We start from the raw sequence: 13,126 nt of genomic DNA on the forward strand, positions 1-13,126 counted from the left end.
AGTTCACACTGGGGAGAGACCATTCACCTGCTCTCAGTGTGATAAGGGATTCATTCAGTTATCCCACCTGAGGACACACCAGCGAATTCACACTGGGGAAAGGCCGTTCATCTGCTCTCAGTGTGGGAAGGGATTCATTCAGTTATCCCACCTGAGGACACACCAGCGAGTTCACACTGGGGAGAAGCCATTTACCTGCTCGCAGTGTGGGAAGGGATTCAGTGATTTATCCAACCTGCAGACACATCAGCGAGTTCACACTGGGGAGAGGCCGTTCACCTGCCCTCAGTGTGGGAAGGGATTCACTCACTTGTCCAGCCTGCAGAAACACCAGCGAGTTCACACTGGGCAGACGCCATTCACCTGCTCTCAGTGTGGGAAGGGATTCACTCAGTTAGCTGATTTGCGGACACACCAGCGAGTTCACACTGGGGAGAGACCATTCACCTGCTCTCAGTGTGATAAGGGATTCATTCAGTTATCCCACCTGAGGACACACCAGCGAGTTCACACTGGGGAAAGGCCGTTCATCTGCTATCAGTGTGGGAAGGGATTCATTCACTTATCCCACCTGAGGACACACCAGCGAGTTCACACTGGGGAGAAGCCATTTACCTGCTCGCAGTGTGGGAAGGGATTCAGTGATTTATCCAACCTGCAGACACATCAGCGAGTTCACACTGGGGAGAGGCCGTTCACCTGCCCTCAGTGTGGGAAGGGATTCACTCAATTGTCCAGCCTGCAGACACACCAGCGAATTCACACTGGGGAGAGGCCTTTCACCTGCCCTCAGTGTGGGAAGGGATTCACTCAATTGTCCAGCCTGCAGTCACACCACCGAATTCACACTGGGGAGAGGCCGTTCACCTGCTCCAAGTGTGGGAAAGGATTTTGTGATTCATCGAACCTGCTGAGACACCAACAAGTTCACAAGTGATTACAGGGGTTGGATTCTGTTGTGATTGTTCCTGCTTTCAATTCAATGCAGCATTGCATTTCATTCACTTTGTCAGTTGGTCGATAGGGAGGGTCGGAGTGTTTTTTCCTGCTGGACTGACCATTCCCACGACTTTGCCTTCAATGGGCTGATGCTCTTTGATACTTGTTAAAATACTTGGTTTCAAATTTCACGAGGTTCAGAGTGAGAGTGTGTTTGGAAGTGAAAAGATATTTAGTTTGCATTTCTGTTTGGATGTACCCCGATCCATGCCACGTTGCCGTGAAGATGGGCTAAGGTGGTTAGCACGGTAGCATTATGGATAGCACAATTGTTTCACAGCTCCAGGGTCCCAGGTTCGACTCCGGCTTGGGTCACTGTCTGTGCGGAGTCTGCACATTCTCCCTGTGTGTGCGTGGGTTTCCTCTGGGTGCTCCGGTTTCCTCACACAGTCCAAAGATGTGCAGGTTAGGTGGATTGGCCATGATAAATTGCCCTTAGTGTCCAAAATTGCCCTTAGTGTTGGGTGGGGTTACTGGGTTATGGGGATAGGGTGGAGGTGTTGACCTTGGGGAGGGTGCTCTTTCCAAGAGCCGGTGGGCCAAATGGCCTCCTGCTGAACTGTAAATTCTATGATATGGTTTCTGTCTTTAATTTATATGGATGTTTCTCACAGAAGGAAACTGTTGAGGTATGAGGGGCAAGTTGTATGTGGCAGATTCGGTACTTCCAATAAAAGTTATGGTGTTAGACAGGCAAGCACTAGCATTTAAGGATTTGTTACATATTTATATAAAATATAGATTCTGTTAAGAAACAAAAATCCAATGGGAAAAGTGATGAAATAGTAGCTTCCAAGAAAAGTTAAAAGATTCCATTAGATCAAAGAAAGAGGCACATCAAGTGGCCACAATAGTAGTGATCTTTTTTTTTATAAATGTTTTTATTCAGTTTTCATATTTTATATTGAACAAATTACAAATTGTTAGGAGAGAAAAAAAACAAAAAAAACAAACAAACACGCAAAAATTAACATACATATTTACAGGTAAGCATCTTCGTAGTAGTAACTGCGCCCGCCCCCCCCCCCCCCCTCAACATGTTTATTTAGTTTGGTTTTGGGCCTTAGCTAGCCATCGAACCCCCGTACCGAACCTGTAGCCCCCCCCCCCTTCCCGCTACCTTCCCCCGACTATTCTTCCTCTTGTACATTGGCCACAAATAGGTCCCGGAACAGTTGCATGAATGGCTCCCACGTTCTGTGGAAGCCGTCGTCCGACCCTCGGATGGCAAATTTGATTTTCTCCATTTGGAGAGATTCCGAGAGGTCGGACAGCCAGTCCGCAGCTCTGGGCGGTGCTGCTGACCGCCAGCCAAACAGGATTCTACGGCGGGCGATCAGGGAGGCAAAGGCAAGGGCGTCCGCCCTCCTCCCCAGGAATAGATCTGGCTGTTCTGAAACCCCGAAGACCGCTACTATCGGGCATGGCTCCACCCTCACTCCCACCACTTTGGACATAACCTCGAAGAAGGCTGTCCAGTACTCCACGAGTCTGGGGCAAGACCAGAACATGTGGGCGTGGTTGGCCGGGCCTCTTTGGCACCGTTCACATCTGTCTTCCACCTCCGGGAAGAACCTACTCATACGGGTTCTTGTTAAGTGGGCTCTATGTACCACTTTTAGTTGCGTCAGGCTGAGCCTTGCGCACGTGGAGGTGGAGTTGACCCTATGCAGTGCTTCGCTCCAGAGTCCCCACCCTATCTCCATCCCCAGGTCGTCCTCCCATTTCCTTCTTGTTGCGTCCAGTACGGTGTCGTCCCTATCTACCAGTCGGTCATACATGTCACTACAGTTCCCTTTCTCTAGGATACTTGCGTCCAGTAGGTCTTCCAGTAGTGTCTGTCGTGGCGGTTGTGGGTACGTCCTTGTCTCCTTTCGTAGGAAGTTTTTGAGCTGCAGGTACCGTAGCTCGTTCCCCCCAGCTAGCTGAAATTTCTCTGTCAGTTCGTCCAGTGTTGCGATCCTGTCGTCCGTGTATAGGTCCCTGACTGTCAGTGTCCCCCCGTCCTGCCTCCACCTTTTGAAGGTGGCGTCAGTCAGTGCTGGTGTGAACCTATGGTTGTTGCAGATGGGAGCCCTGTTCGACATTTTGGTCAGGCTAAGTTGCTGCCGCAGTTGGTTCCAGGATTGGAGGGTGGCTGTCACCACTGGGCTGCTGGAGTGTTTTTTGGGTGGGGATGGGAGTGCTGCCGTGGCGAGGGCCCGGAGGGAGGTTCCCATGCAGGAGGCCTCCTCCGCACGCACCCACTCAGCCTCTGGCTCCTGGATCCATCCCCTTACTCGCTCGGCTGTTGCCGCCCAGTGGTAGAATTGTAGATTCGGGAGGGCTAGCCCTCCCCTGGTTTTTGTTTTTTGTAAGACCTTCTTTGGGATCCTAGCATTTTTACCCCCCCATACGAACGCCATGATGAGTTTGTCCAGCGCTTTGAAAAAGGCCTTGGGGATGTAGATCGGAATGGATCTAAACAGGAAGAGGAACCTGGGCAGTACGTTCATTTTGATCGTCTGAACTCTCCCCGCGAGGGAGAGCGGGAGTGTGTTCCATCTTTGCAGGTCCTTTTTAACTTCCTCCGTCAGGCTGGTGAGGTTCCATTTGTGGATCCCTTTCCAGTCATGGGCTATTTGGATCCCCAGGTAGCGGAATTTATGTCGGGCTTGATTGAACGGCAGCCCCTTTAGTGCTGCCCCCCCCCCCCCCCCCCCCTTGCGGGTGTACTGGGAAGATCTCACTTTTGCTCATGTTGAGTTTGAAGCCCGAGAAGGCTCCAAACTCTTTCAGGAGCGCGATGATTCCGTCCATGCTGCTTTGTGGGTCCGAGATATAGAGGAGCAGATCATCCGCATAGAGTGAGACTCTGTGCTCTCTACCTCCCCTTCGGATCCCCCTCCAATTTTTTGCTGCCCTGAGCGCGATTGCTAGCGGTTCAATTGCTAGTGCGAACAGCAGCGGGGACAGTGGGCATCCTTGTCTGGTGCCCCTGTGCAGCTGGAAGTATTGGGAGTTGGTATTGTTGGTCTGTACACTCGCCATGGGAGCGTTGTACAGGAGCTTTACCCAAGCGGTGAACCCTGTTCCAAGCCCGAACCGCTCCAGTACCTCTATGAGGTATTTCCACTCGACTCTGTCGAAGGCCTTTTCTGCGTCCAGGGAGACGATCACCTCTTGTGTTCTCTCCCCGGAGGGGGTCATTATCACGTTCAGCAGGCGCCTGATGTTCGCGGTAAGCTGTCTACCTTTGACAAAGCCCGTCTGGTCCTCTGTGACCACCTCAGGTACACAGTCTTCTAGCCTTTTGGCTAGGATTTTGGCCAGTATTTTGGCGTCTGCATTCAGCAGAGATATGGGTCTGTATGACCCACATTCCGTTGGGTCTTTGTCTTTCTTAGGTATCAGCGAGATTGAGGCCTGTGCTAACGTGGGTGGCAACGTGCCCCTAGCTAGCGAGTCTGTGAACATCTCCCGCAGGTGCGGGGCCAGCTCTGTCGCAAATTTTTTGTAGAAGTCCGCCGGGAATCCGTCCGGTCCCGGCGCCTTCCCCGCCTGCATGGAGCTAATGCTGTCCATGATCTCTCCCAGTGCTAGTGGTGCTTCCAGATCCCGTTTTCTGCCCTCTCCCACAACTGGTATGTCCAGTCCGTCAAGAAACCGGTTCATCCCAGCCTTCCCCGTTGGGGGCTCTGAGGTGTACAGCTCTTGGTAGAAGGCCTTGAAGGTTTTGTTAATCCTCTCTGGTTCTGTTTCCAACGTGCCTCTGGTATCTCTGATTTGCGCAATTTCTCTGCTGGCTGCCTGCTTTCTCAGCTGGTGGGCCAACAGGCGGCTGGCTTTGTCTCCGTGTTCGTATAGGGCCCCGCGTGCCTGGCGGAGTTGGTGTACTGCTTTCCTGGTGGAGAGCAGGTCAAAGTTCCTTTGTAATTCTTTTCTCTCCGCCAGGAGTTCTACGGTCGGGGCCTCGGAGTATTTATGGTCTACCTCCAGTATGGAGTCGACCAGCTTCTGCCTAGCCACCCTTTCCTCCCTATCTCTTTGCGCTTTGTAGGCTATGATTTCCCCTCTTAGTACGGCCTTAAGCGCTTCCCAGAACGTGGAGGGTGAGACCTCCCCGTTTTGGTTGATCTCAGTGTACTCCGCTATGGCCTGCGCTATCCTTTCGCTGAAGGCCTTGTCAGCTAGTAAGGCACCGTCCAACCTCCATTTGGGGCGCTGGGCCCTTTCCGTCTCTAGCCGCACATCCATGTAGTGTGGAGCGTGGTCTGATATCACAATTGCGGAGTATTCCACCTTGTCTATCTCTGGAAGCACCGTTTTCCCCACCACAAAGAAGTCAATTCTGGTGTACACGTTGTGTACTGGGGAGAAGAAAGAGAATTCTTTCTCCCCCGGGTGGGCGAATCTCCAGGGGTCTACTGCTCCCATCTGCTCCATATAGTGACTGAGTTCCCTTGCCATGTTTGAGGTTTTCCCCGTTCTGGGGTTTGATCTGTCCGTCGTTGGGTCCTGTACACAGTTGAAGTCCCCCCCCATGATTAGTCGGTGCGTCGCTATGTCCGGGATTTCTGCCATGGTCTTTTGGATGAAGCTCGTGTCGTCCCAGTTGGGCGCATACACGTTAACTAGAACTACCGGCGCCCCATCCAGGGCCCCGCTGACCATGACATACCGTCCCCCTGGGTCCCTAACCGTCTTTGTCGCCCTAAACATTGTCCTCTTGCCAATCAGGATCGCCACCCCCCTGGCCCTTGCCCCATAACAGGAATGATAGGTTTGTCCCACCCAGCCCTTTCTTACCCGCAGTTGGTCCTGCTCCCTCAAGTGCGTCTCTTGGAGGAAGACTATGTCGGCCCTCATGTTTCTAAGGTGGGTGAGGACTCTAGATCTCTTCACTGGGCCGTTAAGTCCCCTTACGTTCCAGGTGACTATTCTGGTGGGGGGCTTCTGCCCCCTTGCTCCTGTGGGGTTAACCATATTTGTCCGGTGGACGCGCCCCTGCCCTCTGGGGTTTCCCTTTGTTAGGGGGCCGTCCAGGATGTCCACTATCACTGCTCTCCCCATGCGGTCGGGTCCCTGCGCTCCGGGGTTCCCCTTTGTCCCGGGGACACCCGCCATGGCCGTCCACTTTGTGTCCGCCACGCGGGTAGTCCCCTGCACTCCGGGGGGCCCCTTCACCCACAGACCGTACTGGGTGGGTGCTTGCAGCAGTTCCCTGTTTCGAGCCCTTGTCTGTGGCACTTTGTGGCCCTATTCCCTTACTGGCCTCTTTTGTCCCTTCGTCCCTGCGTTTCCCCTCCCTGGTCTCTCGCCCCCCGAGTGCCCCCCCCCCCCCCACGCTCTATCCCTTTCGGGGATACCCCTGTATACCCCTCCATTGCCCCTCTCTCCCCCATTCCTGTCCCCATTTGCTCTCCCACCTTTGATGGGTGATCCCCCCCCTCCCCTGCCTGGCGCCTTCCCCCCTGTTGGGGGTGCGCTGCGGCCCTGCTCTGTTGCGCGCCCCCTTCGCTAGCTTTCCTGCTAGCACGGTGGCTCCCCTCTCGGAGGTTGCTGTCCCGCTTCCCCTCTCCCCTCTCCAGTACTCCCGTTCCCTCGTGCCGGGGCCTGGCCTCCCACCTGGAGCGGGCCCTTGGGCATTGGGTTGTTTTCCGTTCTGGGTGTTCCTGCCAGGGGGGAGGGGGCTGGCTTTGCCTCGCCCCTCCCCACCCCCCCGTCGGCATGACGTATCTCCTTGCCATGGGCCCCTCGTCCCTACTTCCCATGGCGTTTTTCCAGCCCGTGCTCCTCGACGAATCTATTCGCCTCGGCAGGGGCTGTAAAGAAATATTCCTTGTGTTGGTATGTGACCCAGAGTTTTGCTGGGTACAGCATACCAAAACGTACTTTGTTCTTATAGAGAGCGGCTTTCGCTCTGTTGAACTCCGCCCGTCTCTTAGCTATGTCCGTTCCAAAATCCTCGTAGATTCGGATGGCGTGCCCGTCCCAATTGCAGGCTCTATTCTCCTTGGCCCAGCGCAGGATTGTCTCCCTATCCCGGTACCGGTGCAGTCTGGCTATAACTGCTCTCGGTTTTTCCCCTTCCTTGGGCTTCGGGCGCAGTGACCGATGAGCTCTGTCCATTTCCGGTGGGGTGGGAAAAGTTTCCCGCCCCACTAAGGAGCCCAGCATCGCAGCCACGAATGTTGTGGGATTTCTACCCTCTATCCCCTCTGGCAGGCCCACTATCTTAATATTTTGCCTTCTCGAGCTGATCTCCTGGTCGTCTACCCTGCCCTTCAGGCTCCCCTGTGTTGCACTCAGTTTCACCATTCCCCTCTCCAGGGATATGACCCGGTCGCTCGCGTCAGTCGCTGCCTTCTCCAGCTCTTTAATGGTTGCCCCCTGGGCTTCCAGTATCTTCCCTTGGGCTTCCAGTATCTTCCCTTGGGCATCCACTTTCTTCTCCAATCTGGTCAGAACCTGCTGCACCCCTGACATGGCCCTGGTCACTGCTGCCTGTGCTGCGGCCTCTGCGTCTGCTTTTAACTCTGCCTTGATTGCCTGCAGCTGCTCCCTCACCACCTCGGCAAAGGCTTCCTTCCAATTCACGCCCCCCTCTAACCCCAGGGGAGAGGTTGCCCGCCCGTCCAGCTCTTCTGGATGTGGCGAAACATCCTTCCCGCCGCTTCGCGTGTTGACTCGTTCGCCCGAGCTGGCTTTCCCTTTGCCCCGTCTACTTCCGGTGCCCCCTTTCTCTTGGCTCCCTTCTGGCACTTTTTCTCCCCCTTCCCCTTCATCTTTTCTTCTCTCCTTGTTCTTCTTTTCCCCCTTTTCCACACCCTATTTTTATTTAATTTATTATTATATATCTATATATGTATATATATATATATATTTTTTTTTTTAAATTTATTTCCCCTACCCCTTTTCTCTTTACCAGTTTTCTTTTGGGAAGAACAGAAATACAAGTCTCTTTTTTCTTTTGTCTTCTTTCCCCACTCAACCAGGAGAGAGAGAGAGAGAGTACCTTTGTCTTTGCCACGTGGTGGTCACTGCAGTTGGGGGGGGGGGGGGGGGGGGAGGGGCGAGTGGGCCGGTGGTCGCTGCCGGTTGGGGGGGGGGGGGGGGGTCCCCGCTGCCGGTTGGGGGGGGGGGGGTGTCCCCGCTGCTGGCTGGGGGGGGGGGGTCCCCGCTGCTGGCTGGGGGGGGGGTGTCCCCGCTGCTGGCTGGGGGGGGGGGTGTCCCCGCTGCTGGCTGGGGGGGGGGGGGTGTCCCCGCTGCTGGCTGGGGGGGGGGGGGGGGGGGGTGTCCCCGCTGATGGCTGGGGGGGGGGGGGTGGGGGGTGTCCCCGCTGCTGGCTGGGGGGGGTGTGGGGGGTTGTCCCCGCTGCTGGCTGGGGGGGGGGGGTGGGGGGTGTCCCCGCTGCTGGCTGGGGGGGGTGTCCCCGCTGCTGGCTGGGGGGGGGTGTCCCCGCTGCTGGCTGGGGGGGGGGGAGAGAAGAGGGGCCGCCGCCGCCGCACCGCTCCTGGCCCGCGTGGGGGGGGGGGGGGGAGAAGAGGGGCCGCCGCCGCCGCACCGCTCCTGGCCCGCGTTGGGGGGGGGGGGAGAGAAGAGGGGGGGGGGGAGAGAAGAGGGGCCGCCGCCGCCGCACCGCTCCTGGCCCGCGTGGGGGGGGGAGGGAGAGGGGATGGACCTGCTGCTGTTGGGCCCCCCTGTCGCCGCTCCGCTGCCGCTCCGGCTCCTCCGCTCCGGCTCCGGCTCCTCCGCTCCGGCTCCGGCTCCTCCGCTCAGGCTCCTCCGCTCCGGCTCCTCCGCTCCGGCTCCTCCGCTCCCGCTCCGGCTCCTCCGCTCCGGCTCCTCCGCTCCCGCTCTGGCTCCTCCGCTGCCGCTCCGGCTCCTCTGCCGGCGCTCCTCCTCCGCCGTCCGGCCTGTCGGGGGGGGGGGGGATTGAGCTTTAATTTTGAGTAATATTTTAATTCTCTCTGAAATTCTCAATGAGTGGTAACGAGGGTAAAGGGACCTGGGTATAAATGGACCCGGGCGGCCTGTCAATAAGTCACTGAAGGCTAACATACAGGTGCAGCAAGTTATTAGGGAGGCGAATGGGATGTTGGCCTTTATCACAAGAGGATTTGAGTACAGGAGTAGTGAAGACTTGCTTCAATAGGATAGAACCTTGGTTAGACCCCAGCTGGAGTACTGTGTGCAGTTTTACTGCCCTTACCTTAGGAAAGGTATTATTGCCACAGAGGGAGGGCAATGAAGGTTCACCAGACTTGTTCCGGTGATGGGAAGACTGTCTTATGAAGCGAGATTGAGGAAACTGGGTCTCTTTTCTCCAGAGTTTTGTAGAATGAGAGGTGATCTTACTGAAACTTATAAAATACCTAAAGGAATAGACAGAGTAGGTGTAGGTGAGATGTTTTCCCTGGTTGCACAGTCTGGAATCGAGTACCGGTCTCGGAGGAGACATTTCTTTACTCAGAGGGTTGTGAATCTTTGGAATTCTCTACCAGAGGACTGTGGGAGCTCAGTCATTGAGTGTGTTTAAAGCAGAGACTGACAGATTTCTAAATCCCAATAACATAAAGGGATATGGGGATAGTGTAGGGAAAAAGAAATTGAAGTGGATGATGAGCCCTGATTGTATTGAATGGTGGAACAGGCTCGATGGGCTGAATGGCCAACTCCTGCTCCTATGTTCCAATGATACAAAGATAAGCAGGAAAGTAAATTGTGAAGAGGACATAAGGAGGTTAAAAAGGTAGATGTTAAATGAGTGGAATAAGATCTGTCAAATGGAGAATAATGTGGGAAAATGTGTAATTGTCCATGTTGGCCAGAAGAATAAAAAAGCTGATTATCTAAATGGTGAGAGATTGCAGAGTTCTGAGATTCAGAGGGATCTGGGTGTCCAAGAGCATGAATCACAAAAGGCGAGTATACAGGTACAGCAAGTAATTAGGAAAGCTAATAGAATGTTATTGTTTATTGTGAGGGGAATTGAATACAAAAGTAGGGAGGTTATGCTTCAGTTATACAGGACATTGGTGAGACCACATCTGGAGCACTGTGTACAGTATTGCTCTCATTTAAGGAATGATGTCAATGTGTTGGAAGCACTTCAGAGAAGGTTTACTGGACTCATACCTGGAATTGGAGGCTGGTCTTATGAGGAATGATTGGACAGGCTGGGCTTGTGTCCGATGGAGTTTAGGTGACTTGATTGAACCGTATGAGATCCTGAGGGGCCTTGACAGGGTGGATGTGGAAAGGATGTTTCCTCTTGTGGGAGAATCTAGAAATTGGAGTCACTTTAAAAATAATATCTTGCACACTTAAGGCAGAGGAGAACTTTTTTTTCAGAGGGTCGTGAGTCTTTGGGACTCTCTACTTCAAAGGGCAGTGGAAGCAGAGTCTTTGAATGTTTTGAACGCAGAGTTGGATAGATTCTTGATAGGCAAGGGGGTGAAAGTTTATCAGGGAGGTCGGCGGGAATGTGGAGCTGAGGTTACAATCAGATCAGCCGAAAACTTATTTGGATGGTGGAGCAGGCTCGACGGGCCGAGTGGCCTACTCCTGCTCCTAATTCATATGTTGTCACATCCTTTATAATAGATTGTAGCATGTTCCCTCCTACTGATGTGAGGCTTATTTGTCTGTGGTTCCCTGTTTTCTCTCTCCCTCCTTAAATAGTGGGGTTACATGTACCACCTTCCAATCTGCAGGAACCATTCCAGAACCTATAGAATTTTGAAAGATGATCACCAATGTATCCACTATCTCTCCAGTCACCTCTTTCAACACTCTGGGATGTAGAGCATCAAGTTTTGGGGGTTTATTAACTTTAAACCACTGGATTAAGGGGTTAGAGTGGAGATGTGGGCTTAAGTAGGGTGCTCTTTCCAAGGGCTGGTACAGACTAAATCGGCCGAATGGCCTCCTTCTGCACTGTGAATTCTATGAGAATTTCTCCAGTGCTATTTTTTCACTAATATTAGTTTTGAGTTTTTGAGAGAATTTCTGTATTGTCCTCTGTGAAGATAGACACACATTGTCTAGTTTCTCTGCCATTTCCTTATTCCCCATTATAAACTCTCCTGTCTCTGCCTGGAATGGACCCACATTAGTCGTTGTTAATCTTTTCCTTTTCACATTCCGATAGGAGCTTTTCCAGTCGGTTTTTATTTTTCTCGCCAGTTTGCTCTCAAATTCTATTTTCTGTTTATCAGTTTCTTGCTCCTCCTTTGCTGAATTCTAAAACAAGTTCCCAATCCTCAGGCTTACAGCCATTTGGGCCACTTTATGAGCCTCTTCCTTTGATCTAATGGAATCTGTAACTTTTCTTGTTCGCCATGGTTGCATAAATTTTCCTTTTGGAATTTTTGTTCCTTTAGCGGGAGATTGTGTATTGAGTCTGAAGAGATAGGAGAGGTCTTGAACAAGTATTTTTCTTCAGTATTTACAAATGAGAGGGGCCATATTGTTGGAGAGGACAGCGTGAAGCAGACTGATAAGCTTGAGGAGATACTTGTCAGGAAGGAAGATGTGTTGCGCGTTTTGAAAAACTTGAGGATAGACAAGTCCCCCGGGCCTGACGGGATATATCCAAGGATTCTCTGGGAAGCAAGAAATGAAATTGCAGAGCCGTTGGCAATGATCTTTTCGTCCTCGCTGTCAACAGGGGTGGTACCAGAGGATTGGAGAGTGGCGAATGTCGTGCCCCTGTTCAAAAAAGGGAATAGGGATAACCCTGGGAATTACAGGCCAGTTAGTCTTACTTCGGTGGTAGGCAAAGTAATGGAAAGGGTACTGAGGGATAGGATTTCTGAGCATCTGGAAAGGCATTGCTTGATTAGGGATAGTCAGCACGGATTTGTGAGGGGTAGGTCTTGCCTTACAAGTCTTATTGAATTCTTTGAGGAGGTGACCAAGCATGTGGATGAAGGTAAAGCAGTGGATGTAGTGTACATGGATTTTAGTAAGGCATTTGATAAGGTTCCCCATGGTAGGCTTATGCAGAAAGTAAGGAGGCATGGGATAGTGGGAAATTTGGCCAGTTGGATAACAAACTGGCTAACCGATAGAAGACAGAGAGTTGTGGTGGATGGCAAATATTCAGCCTGGAGCCCAGTTATCAGTGGCGTACCGCAGGGATCAGTTCTGGGTCCTCTGCTGTTTGTGATTTTCATTAACGACTTGGATGAGGGAGTTGAAGGGTGGGTCAGTAAATTTGCAGATGATACGAAGATTGGTGGAGTTGTGGATAGTGAGGAGGGCTGTTGTCGGCTTCAAAGAGACATAGATAGAATGCAGAGCTGGGCTGAGAAGTGGCAGATGGAGTTTAACCCTGACAAGTGTGAGGTTGTCCATTTTGGAAGGACAAATCTGAATGCGGAATACAGGGTTAATGGTAGGGTTCTTGGCAATGTGGAGGAGCAGAGAGATCTTGGGGTCTATGTTCATTGTTCTTTGAAAGTTGCCACTCAAGTGGATAGAGCTGTGAAGAAGGCCTATGGTGTGCTAGCGTTCATTAGCAGAGGGATTGAATTTAAGAGCCGTGAGGTGATGATGCAGCTGTACAAAACCTTGGTCAGGCCACATTTGGAGTACTGTGTGCAGTTCTGGTCACCTCATTTTAGGAAGGATGTGGAAGCTTTGGAAAAGGTGCAAAGGAGATTTACCAGGATGTTGCCTGGAATGGAGAGTAGGTCATACGAGGAAAGATTGAGGGTGCTAGGCCTTTTCTCATTAGAACGGAGAAGGATGAGGGGCGACTTGATAGAGGTTTATAAGATGATCAGGGGAATAGATAGAGTAGACAGTCAGAGACTTTTTCCCCGGGTGGAACACACCATTACAAGGGGACATAAATTTAAGATAAATGGTGGAAGATATAGAGGGGATGTCAGAGGTAGGTTCTTTACCCAGAGAGTAGTGGGGGCATGGAATGCACTGCCTGTGGTAGTAGTTGAGTCGGAAAATTTATGGACCTTCAAGCGGCTATTGGATAGGTACTTGGATTAGGGTAGAATAAGGGAGTGTAGGTTAACTTCTTAAGGGCAGCACGGTAGCATTGTGGATAGCATAATTGCTTCACAGCTCCAGGGTCCCAAGTTCGATTTCGACTTGGGTCACTGTCTGTGTGGAGTCTGCA

General features: G+C 52.4%; 1 protein-coding gene across 1 annotated transcript in view; it reads left to right on the plus strand.

The window, feature by feature from the left end:
• LOC119951778 (gastrula zinc finger protein XlCGF26.1-like) overlaps nt 1–1,358 on the plus strand; it is a 6,857-nt gene extending 5,499 nt beyond the window's left edge. The window contains exon 2 of the mRNA XM_038775126.1: nt 1–1,358. Coding sequence (XP_038631054.1) covers nt 1–937 — 937 coding nt within the window. The 3' untranslated portion in view covers nt 938–1,358.
• Nucleotides 1,359–13,126: the final 11,768 nt, after the last annotated feature.

This window comes from Scyliorhinus canicula, chromosome 17, assembly GCF_902713615.1.
Source record: "Scyliorhinus canicula chromosome 17, sScyCan1.1, whole genome shotgun sequence".
Lineage (NCBI taxonomy): Eukaryota > Metazoa > Chordata > Chondrichthyes > Carcharhiniformes > Scyliorhinidae > Scyliorhinus > Scyliorhinus canicula.